This window comes from Dendrobates tinctorius, unplaced genomic scaffold (assembly GCF_039654945.1).
Source record: "Dendrobates tinctorius isolate UK_male_01 unplaced genomic scaffold, ASM3965494v1 ptg000003l, whole genome shotgun sequence".
Classification (NCBI taxonomy): domain Eukaryota; kingdom Metazoa; phylum Chordata; class Amphibia; order Anura; family Dendrobatidae; genus Dendrobates; species Dendrobates tinctorius.
The window spans coordinates 94,353,483-94,373,723 of NW_027361671.1; the positions used below are offsets into that span (position 1 = coordinate 94,353,483).

At 45.5% G+C, this 20,241-nt stretch overlaps 1 protein-coding gene across 3 annotated transcripts in view; it reads right to left on the reverse strand.

Annotated features, from left to right (window-relative positions):
- Positions 1-20,241, reverse strand: part of RNFT2 (ring finger protein, transmembrane 2) — a 167,791-nt gene that overhangs the window by 98,773 nt on the left and 48,777 nt on the right. For all 3 annotated transcript variants that reach the window (XM_073561582.1, XM_073561704.1, XM_073561650.1), the window contains exon 6: positions 506-659. In XM_073561582.1, coding sequence (XP_073417683.1) covers positions 506-659 — 154 coding nt within the window. The remainder of the gene's footprint in view (positions 1-505; positions 660-20,241) is intronic.

Consider the following 20,241-nt stretch of genomic DNA (forward strand, 5'->3'; position numbering starts at 1 on the left):
TAAAGCCACAAGGTTACAAGGGTGGCTTTTGGTAGAATGATGCCTCTTAAACTGATCAAAATCTATAAATAATTGATATTAAAAAAAGAAATCCAATCTTATTACTCAAATGACTGTAATACCCCTTTAACTTCACCTGCCCTCTACCAACCTAGCAATGTAAAATTATGAGATTAAACTGGTATAGTGAAGATTGTACTAGAAGCATAGATCACCAAGCTACGAATTGCCTACTTTGGACACATCATACAAGGAGAGCAATCACTGGAAAAGGACATCATGGTCGGAAGAATAGAAGGGATAAGGCGAAGAGGCAGACCAGCAACCAGATGGCTTGATACAATCAAGATAATGGCGGAGAAGACAATGGTGGACCTACCTAGGCTTGCTCAAGATCGATATTCCTACAGATCGTTCATTCATCAAGTTGACGAGACCGAGCCGAAGGCCCTTAAATAAACTAATGTGGAGATGGTAGGTTAGAAATTAGCGCAGGATTAGTTACCTTAGATTTCACAGCTATGACAATCCTCGGAAGAGAGAGGATCAGACACTTCAGAGATACTGTGATGTATTTCAGAACAAAGTCCGAGATGCCCACGATCCACATGAGCTCGAAGAAATCCATGGCCCCCAAGTTTGGCTTCAGAAAGATAAGACTGCGGATAGAAGAGAAACATTCCCATATTTAATATACACATTCTAAGAAGGCTTTTTATTAGGCAGTGAAGCTATACTTTAGAGACAATTAATGATCAGAGGAATCCAAAGACACAGGTAAGTTTAGAAAGAAGGTAGAAGTTGCATGTCCCTAAATGCCTTGGTTTACAGAGCTTGACATCATCCACAAATAAGCCAATTAGAGCCATGTAACGCGAGAACGGCGGCCTCGGGGGATCTGTTGCCTCTGCAAATTGCCCATTACTTTGATACCTGTAATCAGCATCGTCGTAAAGATTAAACTATCCTATCTGACAAGATTTAGTCTTGGGTATAGTGCACACTATACCGTACAATAACCTGTCAGCTGAGACAATGAAATTGCCTTCATCTGTTCCATGGCTCTGATGTTAAACTAAAGGGATCAGAAGCGGGAAGAAGACAGCTAAATAAACTGTCTAAAAGTCGGCAAGATTGTCTGTGAGGCAGAACAAAACATAATGGATCTTCAATAAGCTAATAATGGCCAATCTTTTCCCTGCCCCTCACCAAGAGAACAGAATATACCTACATTATAGCTTCTGGTGGTAAACACAACTGAAATCACTTGTATTGCAAGGTATTGTGTCTGCCAGATTCTGGCTGGGTCTAGGAGGACTAAAACGGCAGCCACGTGGGCCATTGTTAGGCCCCCAGCTGCCATGGTAATGCAGTGTCACCACAGTGATCAGGTCAAGAAGGGGTGTGCACGTGGGGGCAACGGGCTGACAGGGAACACCTAGATGCTGAGTGCACAATTGGCTGTGGCATATTGGGGGTTAAACTGCAAGAATCTATGTTGTCACTGATCCCTGAAGTTTTAGCAGGAACCCGTCTAGATATATTAGTCATGCTAACACAGCTAATTTTGTGGATCCAGAGGCGATGCCTTCCCAATGATAGATTTGTCATTCGTTAAAAGAGGACCTGTCAACAATCACCAGATTTTTCATGTTGAACTGGACATAAGGTGTAATCGTGGCTTGCCTTTCCGTTGTGGAGATATTAGCAATCAAAGTATTTGGCACCAAGAGTTAAAAAAAAACAAAAAAAAAAAACATTAAGTCCAAGTTGTTGTTATCATCAAAGTTTTCACTGGGGGGTGTGTACTTTTCCCCCTGCATGACAATGACCGATTACACACGTGGTCAAAATTGTTGGTACCCCTCAAAAAAAAGCCCACAACGGTCACAGAAATAACTTGACTGACAAAAGTAATAATAAATCAAAAATCTATGAAAATGAACAAATGAAAGTCAGACATTGCTTTTCTACCATGCTTCCACAGAATTAAAAAAAAATAAAACTCAGAGCCGGCTGCAGGCTCCGCCCACCCAGCGTCACCACTGCTCCAGTGGCCGGCCCAGCACAGCCCCCACCACTACAATACAAGGCCAGGGCAGCAGCTTCTAGAGGGCAGGCAGCGAAGCACTGTGCACAGATTAACCCTTTCCTGTAGCAGCAACGTCCCATTACCAAGCCTGGTCTCTCACGTCTCTCCTACGGGCGCAGCATTGCCGCCCGTGCGGAACGTCGGGAGTTCGGGTGGAAATAGCCATGGTGCTGCCAAGCGTGCTGTCCGGTCCAACCTGACCATTCAGGACGCTCTGCAGCAAAACCTATGTGTAGCACAAAACACAAACACACCACCAACCCCCCCAATGTCACAAACACCTTCGTCGCACACCATTCCATTGGTGGTCAGAACGCCGCCCCCCTCAAGATGCACATCACAGCCAGTGAAAGCATCACAATGTTATCAATTATGCCCCTAGCCACAACGGGCGCAGGGGCTAACATCACTCCCCATAGTAGAAGTGGTCCCAGAGGTAGACGCCGCACGACCTCCCGCTCCTCCTCTTACTTCTCCTCAGCAGACTTCCGTCACCATTCCCACTATCCCTCTAAGAGCCGTCATCACGCTAACACCGCAGACACGGACCACATAGAAGCCGCCACGGATCAATCCCACACTCCCTGGGCTTCTGGACACAGCAGACACTTAACCTCAACCTACGATACTGCAGGAGCCTGAGTACCTCCATCACCTGGAGTCACTCGGCCGAAGTCAAATAGCGGTGAGTGATCTCACCCCAGCGATCTACGTTTTATAAATCACTCAAAATATTGATTATGTTTCCGCCTGGCGGTGGTACAATGTACAGTTCCGCAGGCGCCTGACCCTACAGCCCAAATTTGGCTGGGAACAGATGTTTGGCTATAATTGATGATGGCTCAAAAAGCAGCCCCCCCTCCTTTTCATACGCGACCACTAATTACTCCAGGACTCAGTGGTCGCACGTGGACCTGGGGCCCGCTTACTATTTAACAAAGGATACTGCTGATTCAACGTGTCTGGTAAATATAAACATGGATGCCCATCCTGCGGACGCGGACACCCTACATCATGGTGTACCCGCCAAAGCAAATGAGGCACTTACGAGCTGCTCTGCGGAGAATTTATGGATTTGATTACAGGTTTTACCCCCATTAAATTAAGAGTCCCTGGAGTGGAGTACACTGTGTTACAAATTATTATGCAAATAATATTTTTCTCTGATTTTCCTAAATAGTCGGTACAAATGACAGTCAGTCTAATAAAAGTCATCACCTGTTAGAGTATGCATTGAATTTTATTGAAGAAACCTCCCAATGATAACAGTATAATCTCCAAAATTAATAAAAACTCAAATTGCACTGTTCCAAATTATTAGGCACAGTAGAATTTCTAAACATTTGATATGTTTTAAAGAACTGAAAATGCTCATTTGTGGAATTTGCAGCATTAGGAGGTCACATTCACTGAACAAAAAGGATATTTTGGAGTTAAATAGCTTAACAGGCCAAGTTACATGTTAACATAGGAACCCCTTCTTTGATATCACCTTCACAATTCTTGCATCCATTGAACTTGTGAATTTTTTGGAGAGTTTCTGCTTGTATTTCTTTGCATGAAGTCAGAATAGCCTCCCAGAGCTGCTGTTTTGATGTGAACTGCCTCCCACCCTCATAGATCTTTCGCTTGATGATACTCCAAAGGTTCTCTATAGGGTTGAGGTCAGGGGAAGATGGTGGCCACACCATGAGTTTATCTCCTTTTAGGCCCATAGCAGTCAATGACTCAGAGGTATTCTTTGCAGCATGACATGGTGCAGTGTCATGCATGAAGAGGATTTTGCTCCTGAAGGCACATTTCTGCTTTTTATACCATGGAAGACAGCTGTCAGTCAGAAACTCTATATACTTTGCAGAGGTCATTTTCACACCATCAGGAACCTTAAAGAGCCCTACCAGCTGTTTCCCCATGATTCCGGCCCAAAACATGACTCCTCCACCTCCTTGCTGACGTCGCAGCCTTGTGAGGGCATAGTGGCCATCCACCAACCATCCACTACTCCATCCATCTGGACCATCCAGGATTGCTCGACACTCATCAGTAAACAAGACTGTTTGAAAATTAGTCTTTATGTATGTCTGGGCCCACTGCAACCATTTCTGCTTGTGAACACTGTTTAGGAGTGGCCGAATAGTAGGTTTATGCACCACAGCATGCCTTTGAAGGATCCTACACCTTGAGGTTCGAGGGACTCCAGAGGCACCAGCAGCTTTAAATATCTGTTTGCTGGTTTGTAATGGCTTTTTAGCAGCTGCTCTCTTAATCCGATGAACTTGCCTGGCAGAAACCTTCCTCATTCTGCCTTTATCAGCACAAACATGTCTGTTCTCAGAATCAACCACAAATCTCTTAACAGTACGATGATCACGTTTAAGTTTTTGGGAAATATCTAATGTTTTCCTCTCATGACCAAGGCATTGCACTATTTGATGCTTTTCAGCAGCAGAGAGATCCGTTTTCTTTCCTAAATTCTTTGAAACCTGTGCCCTGCTTAATAATGTGGAACATCATTCTTAAGTAGTTTTCCTTTAATTGGGCTCACCTGGTAAACTAATTATCACAGGCGTTTGAGATTGATTTCAGTGATCCAAAGAGCCCTGATACACAATACCATCTATGAGTTTATTTGAAAAACAAAAAATTACATCGTTATGACACTTAAATCCAATTTGCATAATAATTTGGAACGCAGTGTATGTGTAAGAGTCCCTGGAGCGGAGTCGGTGGATCAAGGAGTCGGAGCATACCAGCTCAGGTATCACTCCTCCTGTGACATAGACCAGGGGCCTGCTTGTTATACAATAATGGAAACTGTCGCTTCCAGGCGGCATGCAGATATAGACACGACTGCTCAGCCTGCGGAGGCGGACACCCTGCATCAATGTGTACACGCCCCGCAAGTGGAACTGCTACGAGGCAAAACCCCAGTGAGCGTTGCCGCAATGGGCCCTTAGCTAAGCCTTTATCCCAATAAAGAAGCTGCTCAGCAATTATACGACGGTTTTAAGTACGGTTTTTTCATCCCCTTTAAATTTAACCGAGCTCCAACTTCAGCAAAAAATCTAAAATCAGCTCGGGAGTTCCCGGAGATTTTACAGCAAAAAATTATAAATGAGGTCCAACTAGGCAGGATGGCGGGCCCATTTCAATCATTACCACTTAAAAATTTCAGAATTTCGCCTTTAAGTATTGTGCCCAAAAAAGAACCCGGTAAATATCGGCTAACACATCACCTTTCCTACCCAAAAGGCGATTCGGTCAATGACGCAATACCCCCAGGAGACTCGTCGGTAACCTACGTTTCGTTTTGACAGAGCAGTTGAGCTTGTGCGCGCGGCGGGGCCCGAAGCCCTGCTGGCAAAAACCGACATAGATTCAGCTTTCCGTCTTTTACCCGTGCACCCTGAATGCTTCCATTTGTTGGGTTGTAAGGTGGGCCAGCTTTTTTTTTTTATTTTGACATGTGCCTGCCAATGGGCTGCTCCATTTCCTGTCACTATTTCGAGCTTTTCAGCACCTTCTTAGACTGGGTAGTACGTTACGAAACAGGCAGCAATTCAACAATCCATTACCTCGAAGACTTTTTGTTCGTCGGACCTAGGGAATCTAAACTCTGCTCTTTTCTTCTTCAAAAGTTTAAATTTATTTCTAGGTGTTTCGGTGTCCCACTATTGCCGGAGAAAACGATCGGTCCGTGTAACGTTCTCCCTTTCCTCGGTATTGAAATAGACACAAATGAGATGATTTTTCGTTTACTAGAGCAGGGGTCCCCAACCGCCGGTCCGCGGCCCAGCACCGGGCCGCTGCAGTGCCCTTGCCGGTCCGCGGACACAAGGGGAGCCAGGGGCGGTCAGTGGCATAGCGGGGGCTGGGGCGGCGCGCAGCAGCTCTTAGCGGCGGCCAGGGAGCGATCAAGCAGCTCCGCTGCCTGCAACAGGGAATAGCAGGAGCGGAGCTGCAAGGACCCGTCCAGCTTCCTGCCCGCCGCCCGCGCTTCCTGTCTCTGACTGACACAGAGAGGAGAGCGCGGCCGCTGCTGTGTCAGTGCGAGGAAGCGCGGGCGGCGGACAGGTGAGAGGAGAGAGGTGGTGTCTGTGTGTATATGTATGTCTGTGTGTGTGTGTGTGTGTGTGTATATATATAATGTGTGTACATGTATGTCTGTGTGTGTGTGTGTGTGTGTGTGTGTGTGTGTGTGTGTATAATGTGTGTACATGTATGTCTGTGTGTGTGTGTACATGTATGTGTGTGTGTGTTGGTCTGTGTTTGTGTAGCCTGGCCCTGGAGGAGATGGGGACATGAGGAGAAGGCCATGAGGGGAGTGATGGGGTGAAGGCAATGATGGGGAGAAGGGAGTGATGGGGTGAAGGCAATGATGGGGAGAGGGGAGTGATGGGGTGAAGGCAATGATGGGGAGAGGGGAGTGATGGGGTGACAGCAGTGATGGGGTGAAGGCAATGATGGGGAGATGGCAGTGATTGGGTGAAGGCAATGATGGAGAGACGGCAGTGATGGGGTGAAGGCAATGATGGAGAGACAGCAGTGATGGGGTAAAGGCAATGATGGGGAGACAGCAGTGATGGGGTGAAGGCAATGATGGGGAGATGGCAGTGATGGGGTGAAGGCAATGATGGAGAGACAGCAGTGATGGGGTGAAGGCAATGATGGGGAGACGGCAGTGATGGGGTGAAGGCAATGATGGGGAGACAGCAGTGATGGGGTGAAGGCAATGATGGGGAGATGGCAGTGATGGGGTGAAGGCAATGATGGGGAGACAGCAGTGATGGGGTGAAGGCAATGATGGGGAGACAGCAGTGATGGGGTGAAGGCAATGATGGGGAGACAGCAGTGATGGGGTGAAGGCAATGATGGAGAGATGGCAGTGATGGGGTGAAGGCAATGATGGAGAGATGGCAGTGATGGGGTGAAAGCAATGATGGGGAGAGGGGAATGATGGGGTGAAGGCAATGATGGGGAGACAGCAGTGATGGGGAGAAGGCAATGATGGGGAGAAGGGAGTGATGAGGTGAAGGCAATGATGGGGAGAAGGGGGTGATGGAGCACTTATTCAAAACCTATGGTGAGTTGAGTCACATTATAAATGTTATTTAATTATAAGTATGCACTGCTACACTACAACCGTGTCCATAGCCCCGCCCCCTTATGACCAAAGCCCCGCCCCTGCCACACCTCCATCCCCGCCCTGCCGGGCCATGGAAGAATGGTCTTGCTTGAAACCGGTCCCCGGTGCAAAAAAGGTTGGGGACCACTGTACTAGAGGATAAATTGGAAAAAACTCCAAATGGTTAAAAGTTTCCTCGTTGAATAGAAAGTCACCCTCCAGCAAATGAAGTCCTTACTAGGTTTATTCAACTTTGCTTGTCGAGTTATGCCAGTTGGCAGAGCCTTCTCACGCGGGTTATCATTAGCTACAAAGGGCATCGCCCAGCCGGGCCACCGAATCAGAATTAATCGCTCAATGAAAGCGGATTTGGCCGTCTGGACAACATTTTTGGAAATCTATAATGGGCATACATGTGTCATGTCTCAGGAAACGCTAAACAGCGCCCTTGGTCTACTGGTGGGCGTGGATCTCACAAATAGTTTTGTCGCAATCTACTGCAACCAATGGTGCAAAAGCAGATGGCTTTGGACCTCTGCCAACTGGGGCCGCAACCCCGTTTTGTGGGAGATATTTGCCATAGTTACATCAGTCAAACTATGGGGTGACAAACTAAAAAATGCAAATATCAGATTTCTAATCAAAAACCCGGGAAGCGCAAAATGCTTAAACAGTATGTCTTCCTCATTACCACCGATTCTTGCGCTGTTGCGCCGCCTTGCACTATTATGCCTTAGACATAACATCTGGTGCCGAGCCAGAGTGACGTCTACTGTGGATGATAAGATGGTTAACTCTCTGTTGTCTTCCAATTGGCAGGCCTTCAATGTTCTCCTTCCAAGCGCAGAACCAACGGGCTTACTGTGTCCTCCCTCCCTCTGGGACACAGTGGCCAATCACTAATGCCCTTGATCCGCGCCTCAGTGACACCGGCTACCTGGAAGGTTTATGGTAAGGCATGGGAAGAGTGGTGCTCGCTAATTAAAGGGAGGCCAGTCGATACGTGTGATCAGGCTAGATGCGACGTGGTCGTAGAACTCCTGAATCAGCTCAAGAGTATAAGCGCGTCGGGTACATTAGCGCAGCGTCATTTATCGGGAATAGCCTTTTTCTTTCAGCTAGTGGGATGGGCCGATGTAACTAAATATTTTTTCATAAAGCAAGCCGTTAAAGGCTGGAAAAGGCTCCAACCTAGTCAGGAATGTCGTCGCCCCGCTTCTTTAAGTCTGTTGCATGATATTATAACAATATCTAAAACGGTGTGCAAGTCACAATACGAGTCAGCCCTAATATCTGCAGCGTTTGCAATCGCATTCTTCGGGGCGCTGCGAATTAGTGAACTAGTGCCACATTCTAAAACAGCATCAGTAGGCGGGTTAATATATGAGGATCTCGCAATATGCAGCGACGCTCTGCGCATTAGAGTGCGGAAATCAAAATGTGACCCCACCGGTAGAGGGTCGTGGGTCCTGGTCAAGGCTCTAGACGGCCCCATATGCCCGGTCAAAATAGTCAGACACTACGCAGCTATAAGGCACAAAAGTAGATTTTTCCTCTCACACACCGAGGTTCCCACTTACTAAATATCAATTTCACACAATCTTTAAGAAATGTATACAAGCTGTCGGTGTAGACCCCAAAGAATACGGAACGCAATCTTTTAGAATCGGAGCGGCCACTGAAGCAGCTAGGGCCGGTGTAGCAGAAGCTGAAGTGAACAAAGATTGGGACGTTGGAAATCCGCATGCTTTGCAAGAAAAATAAGACTAGACCTGCCTTAACACATCTTGTTTCTTACAGGAGGTCATAAGCCCACAGTTTGTCCCATTACCCATTCTTTTATTTATTGGGCGTGCAAAAGAGCCGAGATACGCCCTGGTGGAAAGAATTTTTACTTCCCACAACTTGAGGTCAACTGGAGAGGCATCAGAGGGCTCCAGTGGCGTCAGATCTTCCCAGAGTTGGTTAAAATTTCTAAAATGGCAAAAGGGCAACTGATATTGGTGTTACACGCTGGTGGTAATGATTTGTGCAAGACAACAGGTGCGGAGCTCTTCACGACAATGAAAACTGACATCAAGCGGGCTGTTTGCTTGATACCAGATATGGTGGTGGTGTGGTCCGATATAATATAAAGACCCTAAAGCCATCGGCAAGTCAAGAAGGATAAACGCAAAGATGGCAACGTTTGTCAAAGAGAACTACGGCATCGTGGTTCACCACCACACCCTGGAAGAAGACATCTCACTTTTCCTGAGACCGGACGGCGTTCATCTAACAGATATCGGGCTAGATATGTTTTTAACTAACTTGCAGGACAGGGTTGAACAGGCCTTCATGATGTTGTGTGGGGGTTGGACTCCTGTGTAGGTCATACACATGATCCTCCGTGGCGGTAGTGTAGAGGGGGGCAAGGTTCGTAACCTCTCATCAGCTGACGTGCCCAGCGGTCGCGGGCTTACAGCTTTGAGTCCGTTGCGAATTGTACTTGCCTCTCTCTGCTTATTAATAAACTGTGACCGACCTGTTCAACCCATCCATGCTTGTCGGTGTTTTGTTATTACGGGATTGGTGGGAGGCGGGAAGGAACTGCTTACGACACACAGGTCTCTGCAGTCTAGGCCTGGACAGAAATGATGTTACCCCTGAAAATAATGTGACAAAAGGGACATAAGTCAAGGTGTGGCCACTAATTAGCATCACAGAGGTCTACAAAGTGCACTTTACACTGTAGTATATCATTTATTTTGATATAAATTTATGTAGTATATGATTATTCATATTTATTTTTATATAAATTCATGCATAGCATGTATGTATAGGCACTTTGTACTTCATAATTTTAGCACTTATAATTGTAGCACTATTATCATTGTTGTTATTATTTTCTTAATTATTCTTCTTCTTCACTCCTATGACCAGGTATATATACTATGTATATTCTGTAATGTATGGTCAATATATCTAATTAATGAGGTCTAATGTGCACATTCCACTTGATACACTCTATATTCAGTAGCGCCCTTATTCTATGTGAACTGCCTTTGCCTAGTGCGCATGTCCTGCTGCGTCCTCTCTGAGTGTCGGGTAAGCGGACACTAGGAGACGAGTGCGCGTGCGCGGTCACTATGACGGCGCGATGCGGCTTAGACTCCAAGGCCGCAAACCCGCTATTTCCTGGTGGGTGACGTCAGAGGCACATGCGCCGTAGTGGCAGGAAGCAGTCACACTTATCACAGATGCTTAGCATCTGAATTACATGACGCGCACGATCTTTAGTGCTTTTGATTGGCCGTTCAGGATATATAACACTCGCCCACTTTGCCCTGACACACCTCCTGACAAAGAAGCGAAACGCGCGTTGGGGCAACAGGGTAGCCAGCATGATTTTATACACATTATGTAAGTGCCCTCAGGAATTTTTCCTTTATTTTTACATGCTTAATTCAATTAGTGGCACATTATTGTACTATTTGTGTGCCTGGCTCACATTTACAAACTAGTGACAGCGGTAGAGACTAGACTCTTTATGTACTGGTATACAGGCTATGTCTGTTTGAAACAAAAAGGTTTCTCCTTGATTGAACAAGAGGATTCATTTACTGTTGTTATTTCTGCCCACAATTGTCGTTGTTTATATGCACTAATTATTTGCATGTATAAAATTGTATTTCATATGTACTTATTAACTGGCTGTGCCGGTTTACAAAATAGAATATTATTCATTTCTGGGAAAACGTGAAATATAGCTCCCTGTTTTGACAGCAGTATCCCTGTGATGTTATTGTATTTTATGGATATTATTCAGTAGCATATTTTGCATAATAAAATATTGTAATTTTTGGCAATTTAAACTGTGCTTTATTGTGGTCGATTCATGTTTATTTCAGTTTTTGCCGTTGTATTATTAATTGGGTTGCTCTTTGTGTTATTATCTGGCAAAGGATGTCTAGAATCTGTGCAGGGTAAAATGAAATCTCAAGACTATCAAGGGATCCTAGAGAGAAATGTGCTGCTCAGTGTCAGAAAGCTTGGTCTCAGTCGCAGGTCATGGGTCTTGCAACAGGATAATGACCCAAAACACACAGCTAAAAACAGCCAAAAATGGCTAAGAGGAAAACATTGGACTATTCTGAAGTGGCCTTCTATGAGCCCTGACCTAAATCCTCCTGAGCATCTTTGGAAAGAGCTGAAACATGCCGTCTGGAAAAGGCAACCTTCAAACACGAGACAACTGGAGCAGTTTGCTCTTGAGGAGTGGGCCAAAATACCTGTTGAGAGGTGCAGAAGTCTCATTGACAGTTACAGGAATCGTTTGATTGCAGTGATTGCCTCAAAAGGTTGTGCAAAAAAATATTAAGTTAAGGGTACCATCATTTCTATCCAGGCCTATTTCATGAGTTTTATTTTTTTTAAATTCTGTGGAAGCATGGTTGAAAAGCAATGTCTGACTTTCATTTGTTCATTTTTATAGATTTTTGATTTATTATTACTTTTGTCAGATTCAAGTTATTTATGTCACCATTGTGGGTTTTTCTGTCATTAAACGAGGGGTACCAACAATTTTGACCACGTTTGTATAAGCAGGCAGCAACACTCAAAGTAAGAAGAACACGCCCCCAGCATAGCTAACAAAAGATTTTTCAGTGTGTTTAACCCCGGCACACACAGAGATCTCGCTAGCGAGATTGCTGCTGAGTCACAAGTTTTGTGACGCAACAGCGATCTCACCAGCGAGATCGCTGTGTGTGACATTTACCAGCGACCGGCCCCCCTGCCGGGTATCGCTGACCGTCCTGGAATAGCCAGGACATTTTTTTGATCGCTGGTCTCCCGCTGGCCAGCATGCATCGCTGCGTGTGGCAGGCAGGCAGACCAGAGATCAGCGAACTGGCGCTGGTAACTAAGGTACACATCGGGTTTCTAAGCGGCGCGCGGCACTTAGAAACCCGATGTGTACCTTGGTTACCAGCTCCCTGCACCAGCGCGCTGGTAACTAAGGTACACATCGGGTTTCTAAGCGGTGCAGCGCTTAGAAACCCGATGTGTACCTTAGTTACCAGCGCGCTGGTGCAGGGAGCTGGTAACCAAGGTACACATCGGGTTTCTAAGTGCCGCGCGCCGCTTAGAAACCAGATGTGTACCTTGGTTACCAGCTCCCTGCACCAGCCCGCTGATAACTAAGCTACACAGTGGGTAACTAAGCGACGTGCGTCGCTTGTTACCCGCGTGTCGCTGGTGCTGATCGCTGGTGAGCTGCCTGTTTGGCAAAGAGCTCTGATCATCTGGTCTAACCTCCCCCAAGCAGCCTGCTTGTTCTGGACTACTCATGTTTGAGATATAATAAAACCCTGCTCTAATCTCACTGCAAAGCAATCACTAGGTGAGCACAACAGATATAAGTGTGATACTGATACATTTACAGACAGGCTGATCGCGCTCGAACATACTGGGCCATTTTTTGATCGCTGGTCTCCCGCTGGCCAGCACGCATTGCTGCGTGTGACAGCGAGAGACCAACGATAAGCGACGCTGGGAGCTGGTTTCCAAGGTAAACAGCGGGTATCTAAGAGCCGCGCGGCTCTTAGATACCCGATGTTTACCATGGATACTAGCTTACTCGCTAGTCCTGATCGCTGGCGAGTCTGTCTATGTGACAGCTCACCAACAATCAGCTAACTATGTCCCAGCGATCCCATCCATGTCGGATCGTTGGTGGGATCGCTGGGACATTGAAGCGTGTAACAGGGCCTTAACTCAAGCAGTACGTTACCATTAGATCACACATTATACATGTCACATACTTAAAAACCTGCCCAAAATTATGATGGGGGAATGTTCTTCTTTCTCTAGTGTTGCAGCCTGCTTATGATTGGTCAGTATTATACAGGGAATAAAGTACACGCCCCAGAGAAAACTATCTGATAACACTCACATGAACTTAAAAAAAAAGTTAGCAGATTAAGTACCAAATACATTAATTGCTAATATCTCTGCAATGGAAAGGCAAAATAAAAATAAAAGGTCTTATTTCACTTTTCTGTCACTATTACATCGTGTGTCCAGTTCAACATAAAAAATTTGATGAAAGGTTCTCTTTAAGCATTAATTTAAAAGCGCTCATGTTGAATATATCTAATTTATCACCATGCGGTTAAATAATGTTTGGAGAAATAAAGATTTTTGGTATTCACTGTAAAATCTGTTTCTCGATAGTCTTTATTTGGAGACACAGAACGATGGGATAGTCTGCTGCCATCTTGAGGCTGACACTATTATTACATTCTAAATGAAAATTGGCTCCTCCCCAACAGACCTGCTAGCCTTAGGCTCCCTCAGTTTTGTGAGAAAGAAGGATAAGCAAAAAAATTTTCAAGCAATTGAAAAAAAATATTTCAATTACACCTTAAGAGAAGAAAACAACCTAAATGCATGCCCACTGGGGACAGTAAGGGTGGACGCGGTGTCCCCCAATGAAGACTATCGGAAAGCAGATTTTACGGTACCAAAAATCTAGATTTCTCAGTCGCTTCATTGGAGCACACAGAGAACCATGTGATGTCCTTAAGCTGTCCTTGGGGCGGGAAAATAAACTATACTGTTATCCATCAAATCCTTCCATCTTGCTCAGGCGGAAGCCTGAGCAACTGCCACATGAAAAATATTTCATCTGCAGAAGCAAAGGTGTGGACCCTATAATATTTGGAGAAGGAAAGTACTGATGACCAAGCAGCTCCTTTACAGAGTTGGATTTGCAGCACAAATGCCCTCAAAAGCAAAAAACCCTAAAAGGAGGCGCAATGGCCTTCGCCTTATAGGCATTAATGTTGGCTGATCTAATCCAACAAACAATAATTGACCCCTGTGAGGACAGTCTGATGTGACAAACAAGGAATTAGACTATCTGAATGGCTAATAGCACCGTACAGCCCTGACTAAATCCAATTTGTACAGAGCCTTTTCGATTGGATGAGAAGGCGCAGGACAAAAGGAAGGCAAGACAATGTCCTCATTAAGGTAGAAAGCCGAAACCACCTTGGGAAGAAGGACGGAACAGGTCTCAACACTACCTTATTCTGGGACATACAAATATTCAAAAAGCACAAATAAATGTTCACTTTGGCTAGAGACATATTAGGACAAGGTAAGAAGCGCGACAAAAGAGAGCTACAAGCTCTGATACTCTATTTATGGAGGTGATGGCTATAAGGAAAGCATGATGAAGCGCAGAAATCTCTCTGAGGTGTTCAAATGGTGGAGACTGAAGAACCTCCAAGACTAGATTAAGGTCCTATGGATCAAGGGGAGGCCAATAGGGTGGTCTAGCGCACGTTATCCCTTGAAGAAAGGTCATGACCTGAGGCATAAAGGCAACTGAGAAAATTAAGTGCCAACCCTGACTCCAGTCCCAACTGCAAGGAGAGCAGTACAGGCAGAGAAAAGGACATTGGAGAAAATCCAGAAGACTCACACCAGCAAAAGTAGGTCCTGCAAGTTTGGTGATAGATGCGCAGTAATGAGCGTTTCTGCGCTCAGATCATGGTTTGGATGACTGATTCTGACAAACCCTCTGACCTCAGAATCGCGGCTTCCACAGACATGCTGTTAAACTGAGACTAAATTCTGGTACAAGAACGGACCCTGAGACAGAAGAGCTGCTGGATGGTGAGGAAGAGTCCAAGGGACATCAGCCACAAGGTTAATCAAGTCCACGTAAAAGGCCCTCTGAGGCCAGTCTGGTGCAATGAGGATAACTGATATCCCCTATGCCTTGACTTTCTTGAGGAGTTTGGGCAAAAGAGGTAAGGTAAGGAAAACTGAGACCTGGGAAATGCTAATGTGTCGACTACGACTGCCTGAGATCTTGCAACAAATGTTTGTACACTGTGGTTTAGTCTGGATGCCAATAGGTCAACATATGGTGTACCCCACTGACCACAAATCTGTTCGAACACATGTGGGTGAAGAGCCCATTCTCCTGCCACTACCTGCTGGTGGCTTAAAAGGTCTGCCACCCAGTTATCCACTCCGGGTATATGAACCGCCGAGATCAGAGGAACTTTGTCCTCTGCCCATTCCAGTATCTCCATCATCTCTGACATAGCAGGTAGACTCCGTGTCCCTACTTGACAGTTGATAAAGGTTACGGCATTGTCTGACTGGATCCTAATGAGCAATCTTAGAATCAGGAACTGCCAATGTAGAAGAGCCAGACAGATGGCTCTGAGCTCTAATACATTAATCGGAAAAAGTGTCTCCTGGCTAATCCAGTATCCCTAAACCGACAAGTGGCGGACGATAGCCCCCTCATCCAATAAGACTGGTCAGAACATGCCACTGAATGGGGCAGAAGAAACGACCCTGGATTAATAGGGGCAACATCAACCACCACCTGAGAGAATGGCGACACATAAGTAGAAGGAGGCCTGGATAATAATCTTTATTTTTATATAGCGCTAACATATTCCGCAGCGCTTTACAGTTTGCACACATTATCATCACTGTCCCCAATGGGGCTCACAATCTAAATTCCCTATCAGTATGTCTTTGGAATGTGGGAGGAAACCGGAGTACCCGGAGGAAACCCACGCAAACACGGCAAGAACATACAAACTCCTTGCAGATGTTGTCCTTGGTGGGATTCGAACCCAGGACCCAGGTGGCTGCAGCGCTAACCACTGAGCCACCGTGCTGCCCTGGATGGTCTAGAGACTGTATTGACCTGTCCTAACGGACCAAAAGCATGTTCTGTAGAGGCCTTGCATGAAAGTGTGCAAGCGGGGCTGCCTCGAATGTCTCTCAGACCGCCTCATAATTCATACAGAGGATTGCAGCGTTAATCTCTTCTCGTCTGGAAGGAAGAATGACGCCTGAACTGTGTTGAATATCTTCCCTTAAAAATGCCACTGTGTTGGAATTAATGCAGACTTTGCCCTGTTGACAATCCATCCGAATTGTTCAAGGGAAACTAGAATAATCTGCAAACTCAAAACATAGGTGCCTCGACCAGAATATCGTCCGGGTAGGAGATTACACCATCCTCCTGATCTGGAGCAAAGCCACAACTGGGACCAGAAACTTTGTAAACACACCGGGCGAAGTTGCTAGCCCAAAGGGAAGGGCTCTGAACTGAAAGTGATCCTGGCTGTCTGCAAAGCAAAGAAATCACTGCTGGGCCAGAAAGCTAGGTACATGAAGACTGGCGTTCTGGATGTCTATCGAGGACAAAAACTCACCTGCCTCCATGGATGCCACGACTGAGCGGACCAACGCTATATTGAAGTGATGCAGCCACACCCATTTGTTCAGACATCTCAGATCCAGAATGGGTCGCACTGAACCATCATTTTTGGAGATGCTGAATAGGTTTGAGTAGAACCCTCTGAAGTATTCTGAAGGAGGAACTCAAGATTACTCGTGCTTGAAGCAGGAATGCTATCGCTTGATCGAAACAGGCTCTTACACTGCAGGGAACTGGGTGAACAAGATCTGGAGAAAAGATTTTGCATAAGAGCGACAAACTCTATTCTGTAGTCAGAAGGGAATATCTCTCAGAAACATAAGTCGCTAACCACCCCCAGCCATGCCTCCTTGAGGAGATGGAGGTCAACCACCTGAAAAAAATCCATGCGTGGGGGCTACCCATCCGATGTTAACTCCTCTACTGCCTATGGAACCAGCGGGCTTACCACCTGATCTGAGGAAATGCCCAGCAGGTGTAAGTTTAAAAGATGATCTCCTTGACCTCTGGGAGACTCTAGGTCTGACCTGATGGTCAAAAACCTCCGGAGCTGGAAACTTGCGAAAGGGGTGGTACTGCAATGCCACCAGTCTTCAAAATGGATGACTGGGCCTGACTTGTGGAAGCAGAGTACGTATGCCGCTCATGGCCTCAGCAATGATCTTGTCCAATTTCCTACCAAACTGAAATGGTAAACGTGTAAGACTTCTTCGAAGCCAAATCTGCTCGCCATACTTTGAGCCATAAAAATGAGAAATGGCCACACAATTGTTTGCCACCTGGGCAGAGCATTCACCAGCATCATCAGATGCTGAACATAAATATCTGCCTATGCGATCTGATCCACAATATCCGCTAGCTCCACCTCCTGGGAACCAGCTAGAATACTGCAATGTAAATGAATCGCCCAAACAGTAACTTCCTTGGATAATCAAGTAGCAGCGAAAGCAGGTCACTGGGCAAAGCCCACTGCTTCAAATGCAGATTTGACCACAGACTGCATAAGTCTGTCTTTGGGGTCTCTAAGTGCTGCTACCTCAGCAAGACGTAAGGTAATGGTCCTAGATAGGCGATATTCGGGAGTATCTACCACAGGTGGAGTGGACGAGGATACCACCAACTCTACTGGAAACAAGAATACCACCTCCATACAACTGTGTTTTTGAAAACGCTTGTCAGGGTGTTCCCATGCCTTGTGAAGGACTTCCCAAAATTCCTTGTGGTTGGAAAAAGATCTAGCCATGCACTTGCCTCTTCTAAAGAAGCCTGTTTCAGCACAGGGCAGCGGGTCCTCTGACAACAACCCTAGAGACGAATCCACAGTTGAAACCAGACTCTCCACCATGTACCTCAAGTTACCCATCTGATATGGGTCTAACACAGACTGAGCTGGAATTAGCGTTTGAGTGTTGGGTGGAGTGTACTTTCTGAGAGGCGGAAAACGATATTGGATGTCTTCCCTGGGAGGGAGACCTGGAGGATGAGGTAAAGCTAGGCGGATTGGATCTCAGCTGAGACTGGTTATACTGGTGCGCTATGGCAGGAATGTCTGACTCACATGCAGCAGCGGTTGGAACTCCCAGGGTAGCAGACACCATTGTCACACGTTAAACAACAGTAATCGACGTCCTGGACACACTGGTTCGTTCGGCTACCGACAGGGCTAGATCACGAATCCAAGCAAGAGGGACTATACTCTCTTCTGACATTACAGATGTCACCTGAGCCGGTATAAAAATGGAGAGAAGTGGAGGATTACAGGAGGTACAGTCATATGTTAAAGTTTGGGCACCCCTATTAATGTTAACCTTTTTTCTTTATAACAATTTTGGTTTTTGCAACAGCTATTTCAGTTTCATATATCTAATAACTGATGGACTCAGTTATATTTCTGGATTCAAATGAGGATTTATTGTACTAACAGAAAATGTGCAATCTGCATTTAAACAAAATTTGACCGCTGCAAAAGTATGGGCACCCTTATCACTTTCTTGATTTGAACACTCCTAACTACTTTTTACTGACTTCCTGAAGCACTAAATTGGTTCTGTAACCTCATTGAGCTTTGAACTTCATAGCCAGGTTTATCAAATCTTGAGAAAAGGTATTTAAGGTGGCCACTTGCAAGTAGTTCTCCTATTTGATTCTCCTATAAGAGTGGCATCATGGGCTCCTCAAAACAACTCTCAAATGATCTGAAAACAAAGATTATTCAACATAGCTTTTCAGGGGAAGGATACAAAAAGTTGTCCCAGAGATTTAACCTGTCTGTTTCCACTGTGAAGAACATAGTAAGGAAATGGAAGAACACAGGTACAGTTCTTGTTAAGCCCAGAAGTGGCAGGCCAAGAAAAATATCAGAAAGGCAGAGAAGAAGAATGGTGAGAACAGTCAAGGACAATCCACAGACCACCTCCAAAGACCTGCAGCATCATCTTGCTGCAGATGGTGTCACTGTCCATCGGTCAACAATACAGCGCACTTTGCACAAGGACAAGCTGTATGGGAGAGTGATGCGAAAGAAGCCGTTTCTGCAAGCACGCCACAAACAGTCGCCTGAGGCATGCAAAAGCACATTTGGACAAGCCAGTTACATTTTGGAAGAAGGTCCTGTGGACTGATGAAACAAAGATTGAGTTGTTTGGTCATACAAAAAGGCGTTATGCATGGAGGCTAAAAAACACAGCATTCCAAGAAAAACACTCGCTACCCATAGTAAAATTTGGTGGAGGTTCCATCATGCTTTGGGGCTGTGTGGCCAATGCCGGCACCGGGAATCTTGTTAAAGTTGAGGGTCGCATGGATTCAACTCAGTATCAGCAGATTCTTGACAATAAAGTGCAAGAATCAGTGACGAAGTTGAAGTTACGCAGGGGATGGATATCCAGGAACTCATTAATAGCTACAGGAAGCGACTAGAGGCTGTTATTTTTGCCTAAGGAGGATCTACGAAATATTAATGTCACTTTTATGTTGAGGTGCCCATACTTTTGCACCGGTCAAATTTTGTTTAAATGCAGATTGCACATTTTCTGTTAGTACAATAAACCTCATTTGAGTCCATCAGTTATTAGATATATGAAACTGAAATAGCTGTTGCAAAAACCAAAATTGTTATAAAGAAAAAAGGTTAACATTAATAGGGGTGCCCAAACTTTAACATATGACTGTACATTAGGCAACCGATTGCCCTGTGTAAATCTTATTATAGGTTAAGAATACATAAGGCTGTGTGCCCATGTTGCTTTTTTTTAAGCGTTTCCGCAGCGCTTTTAGACGCGCTTTTCTGCTGCGGGAAAGCTTAAGAAAAGCATCCCATGTAATCATAATTGAATCTGCACATGTTGTGCTAATGGTGTGTTTTGTTCCGCTGCGGAAACGCTTAGCAGAAAAAAACGCAGCATGTTAATTAATTTGCATACATACAATTGTATTGCAAAAACGCTTAGGAAAACGCATGCTAAAACGCTTAACAAAAGCGTCAAAAACACTTACAAAAGTGCTTCGTAAAATGCATGCGTTTTCCCGGGAAGAGGGTGTGCGTTTCCGCTCAGGAATATTCTGCTTCAAAAAAGCAACGTGGGCACATAGCCTTAGTGACTATTTCGGGCTGCCTTAATGGGCGTGAAATGTCTTCTCTAGATTCTGACATAAAAGCCAGAGAGCAGGGAAAAAAAACAACAGCAAACAGTGGTTTAATTAAAGTTACTGAAGAGAACCAATAATCATCTCCCAGATGTCAACATCCCACCCTGAAGTCCCAGAAGTGCACCCCTGTGTCGC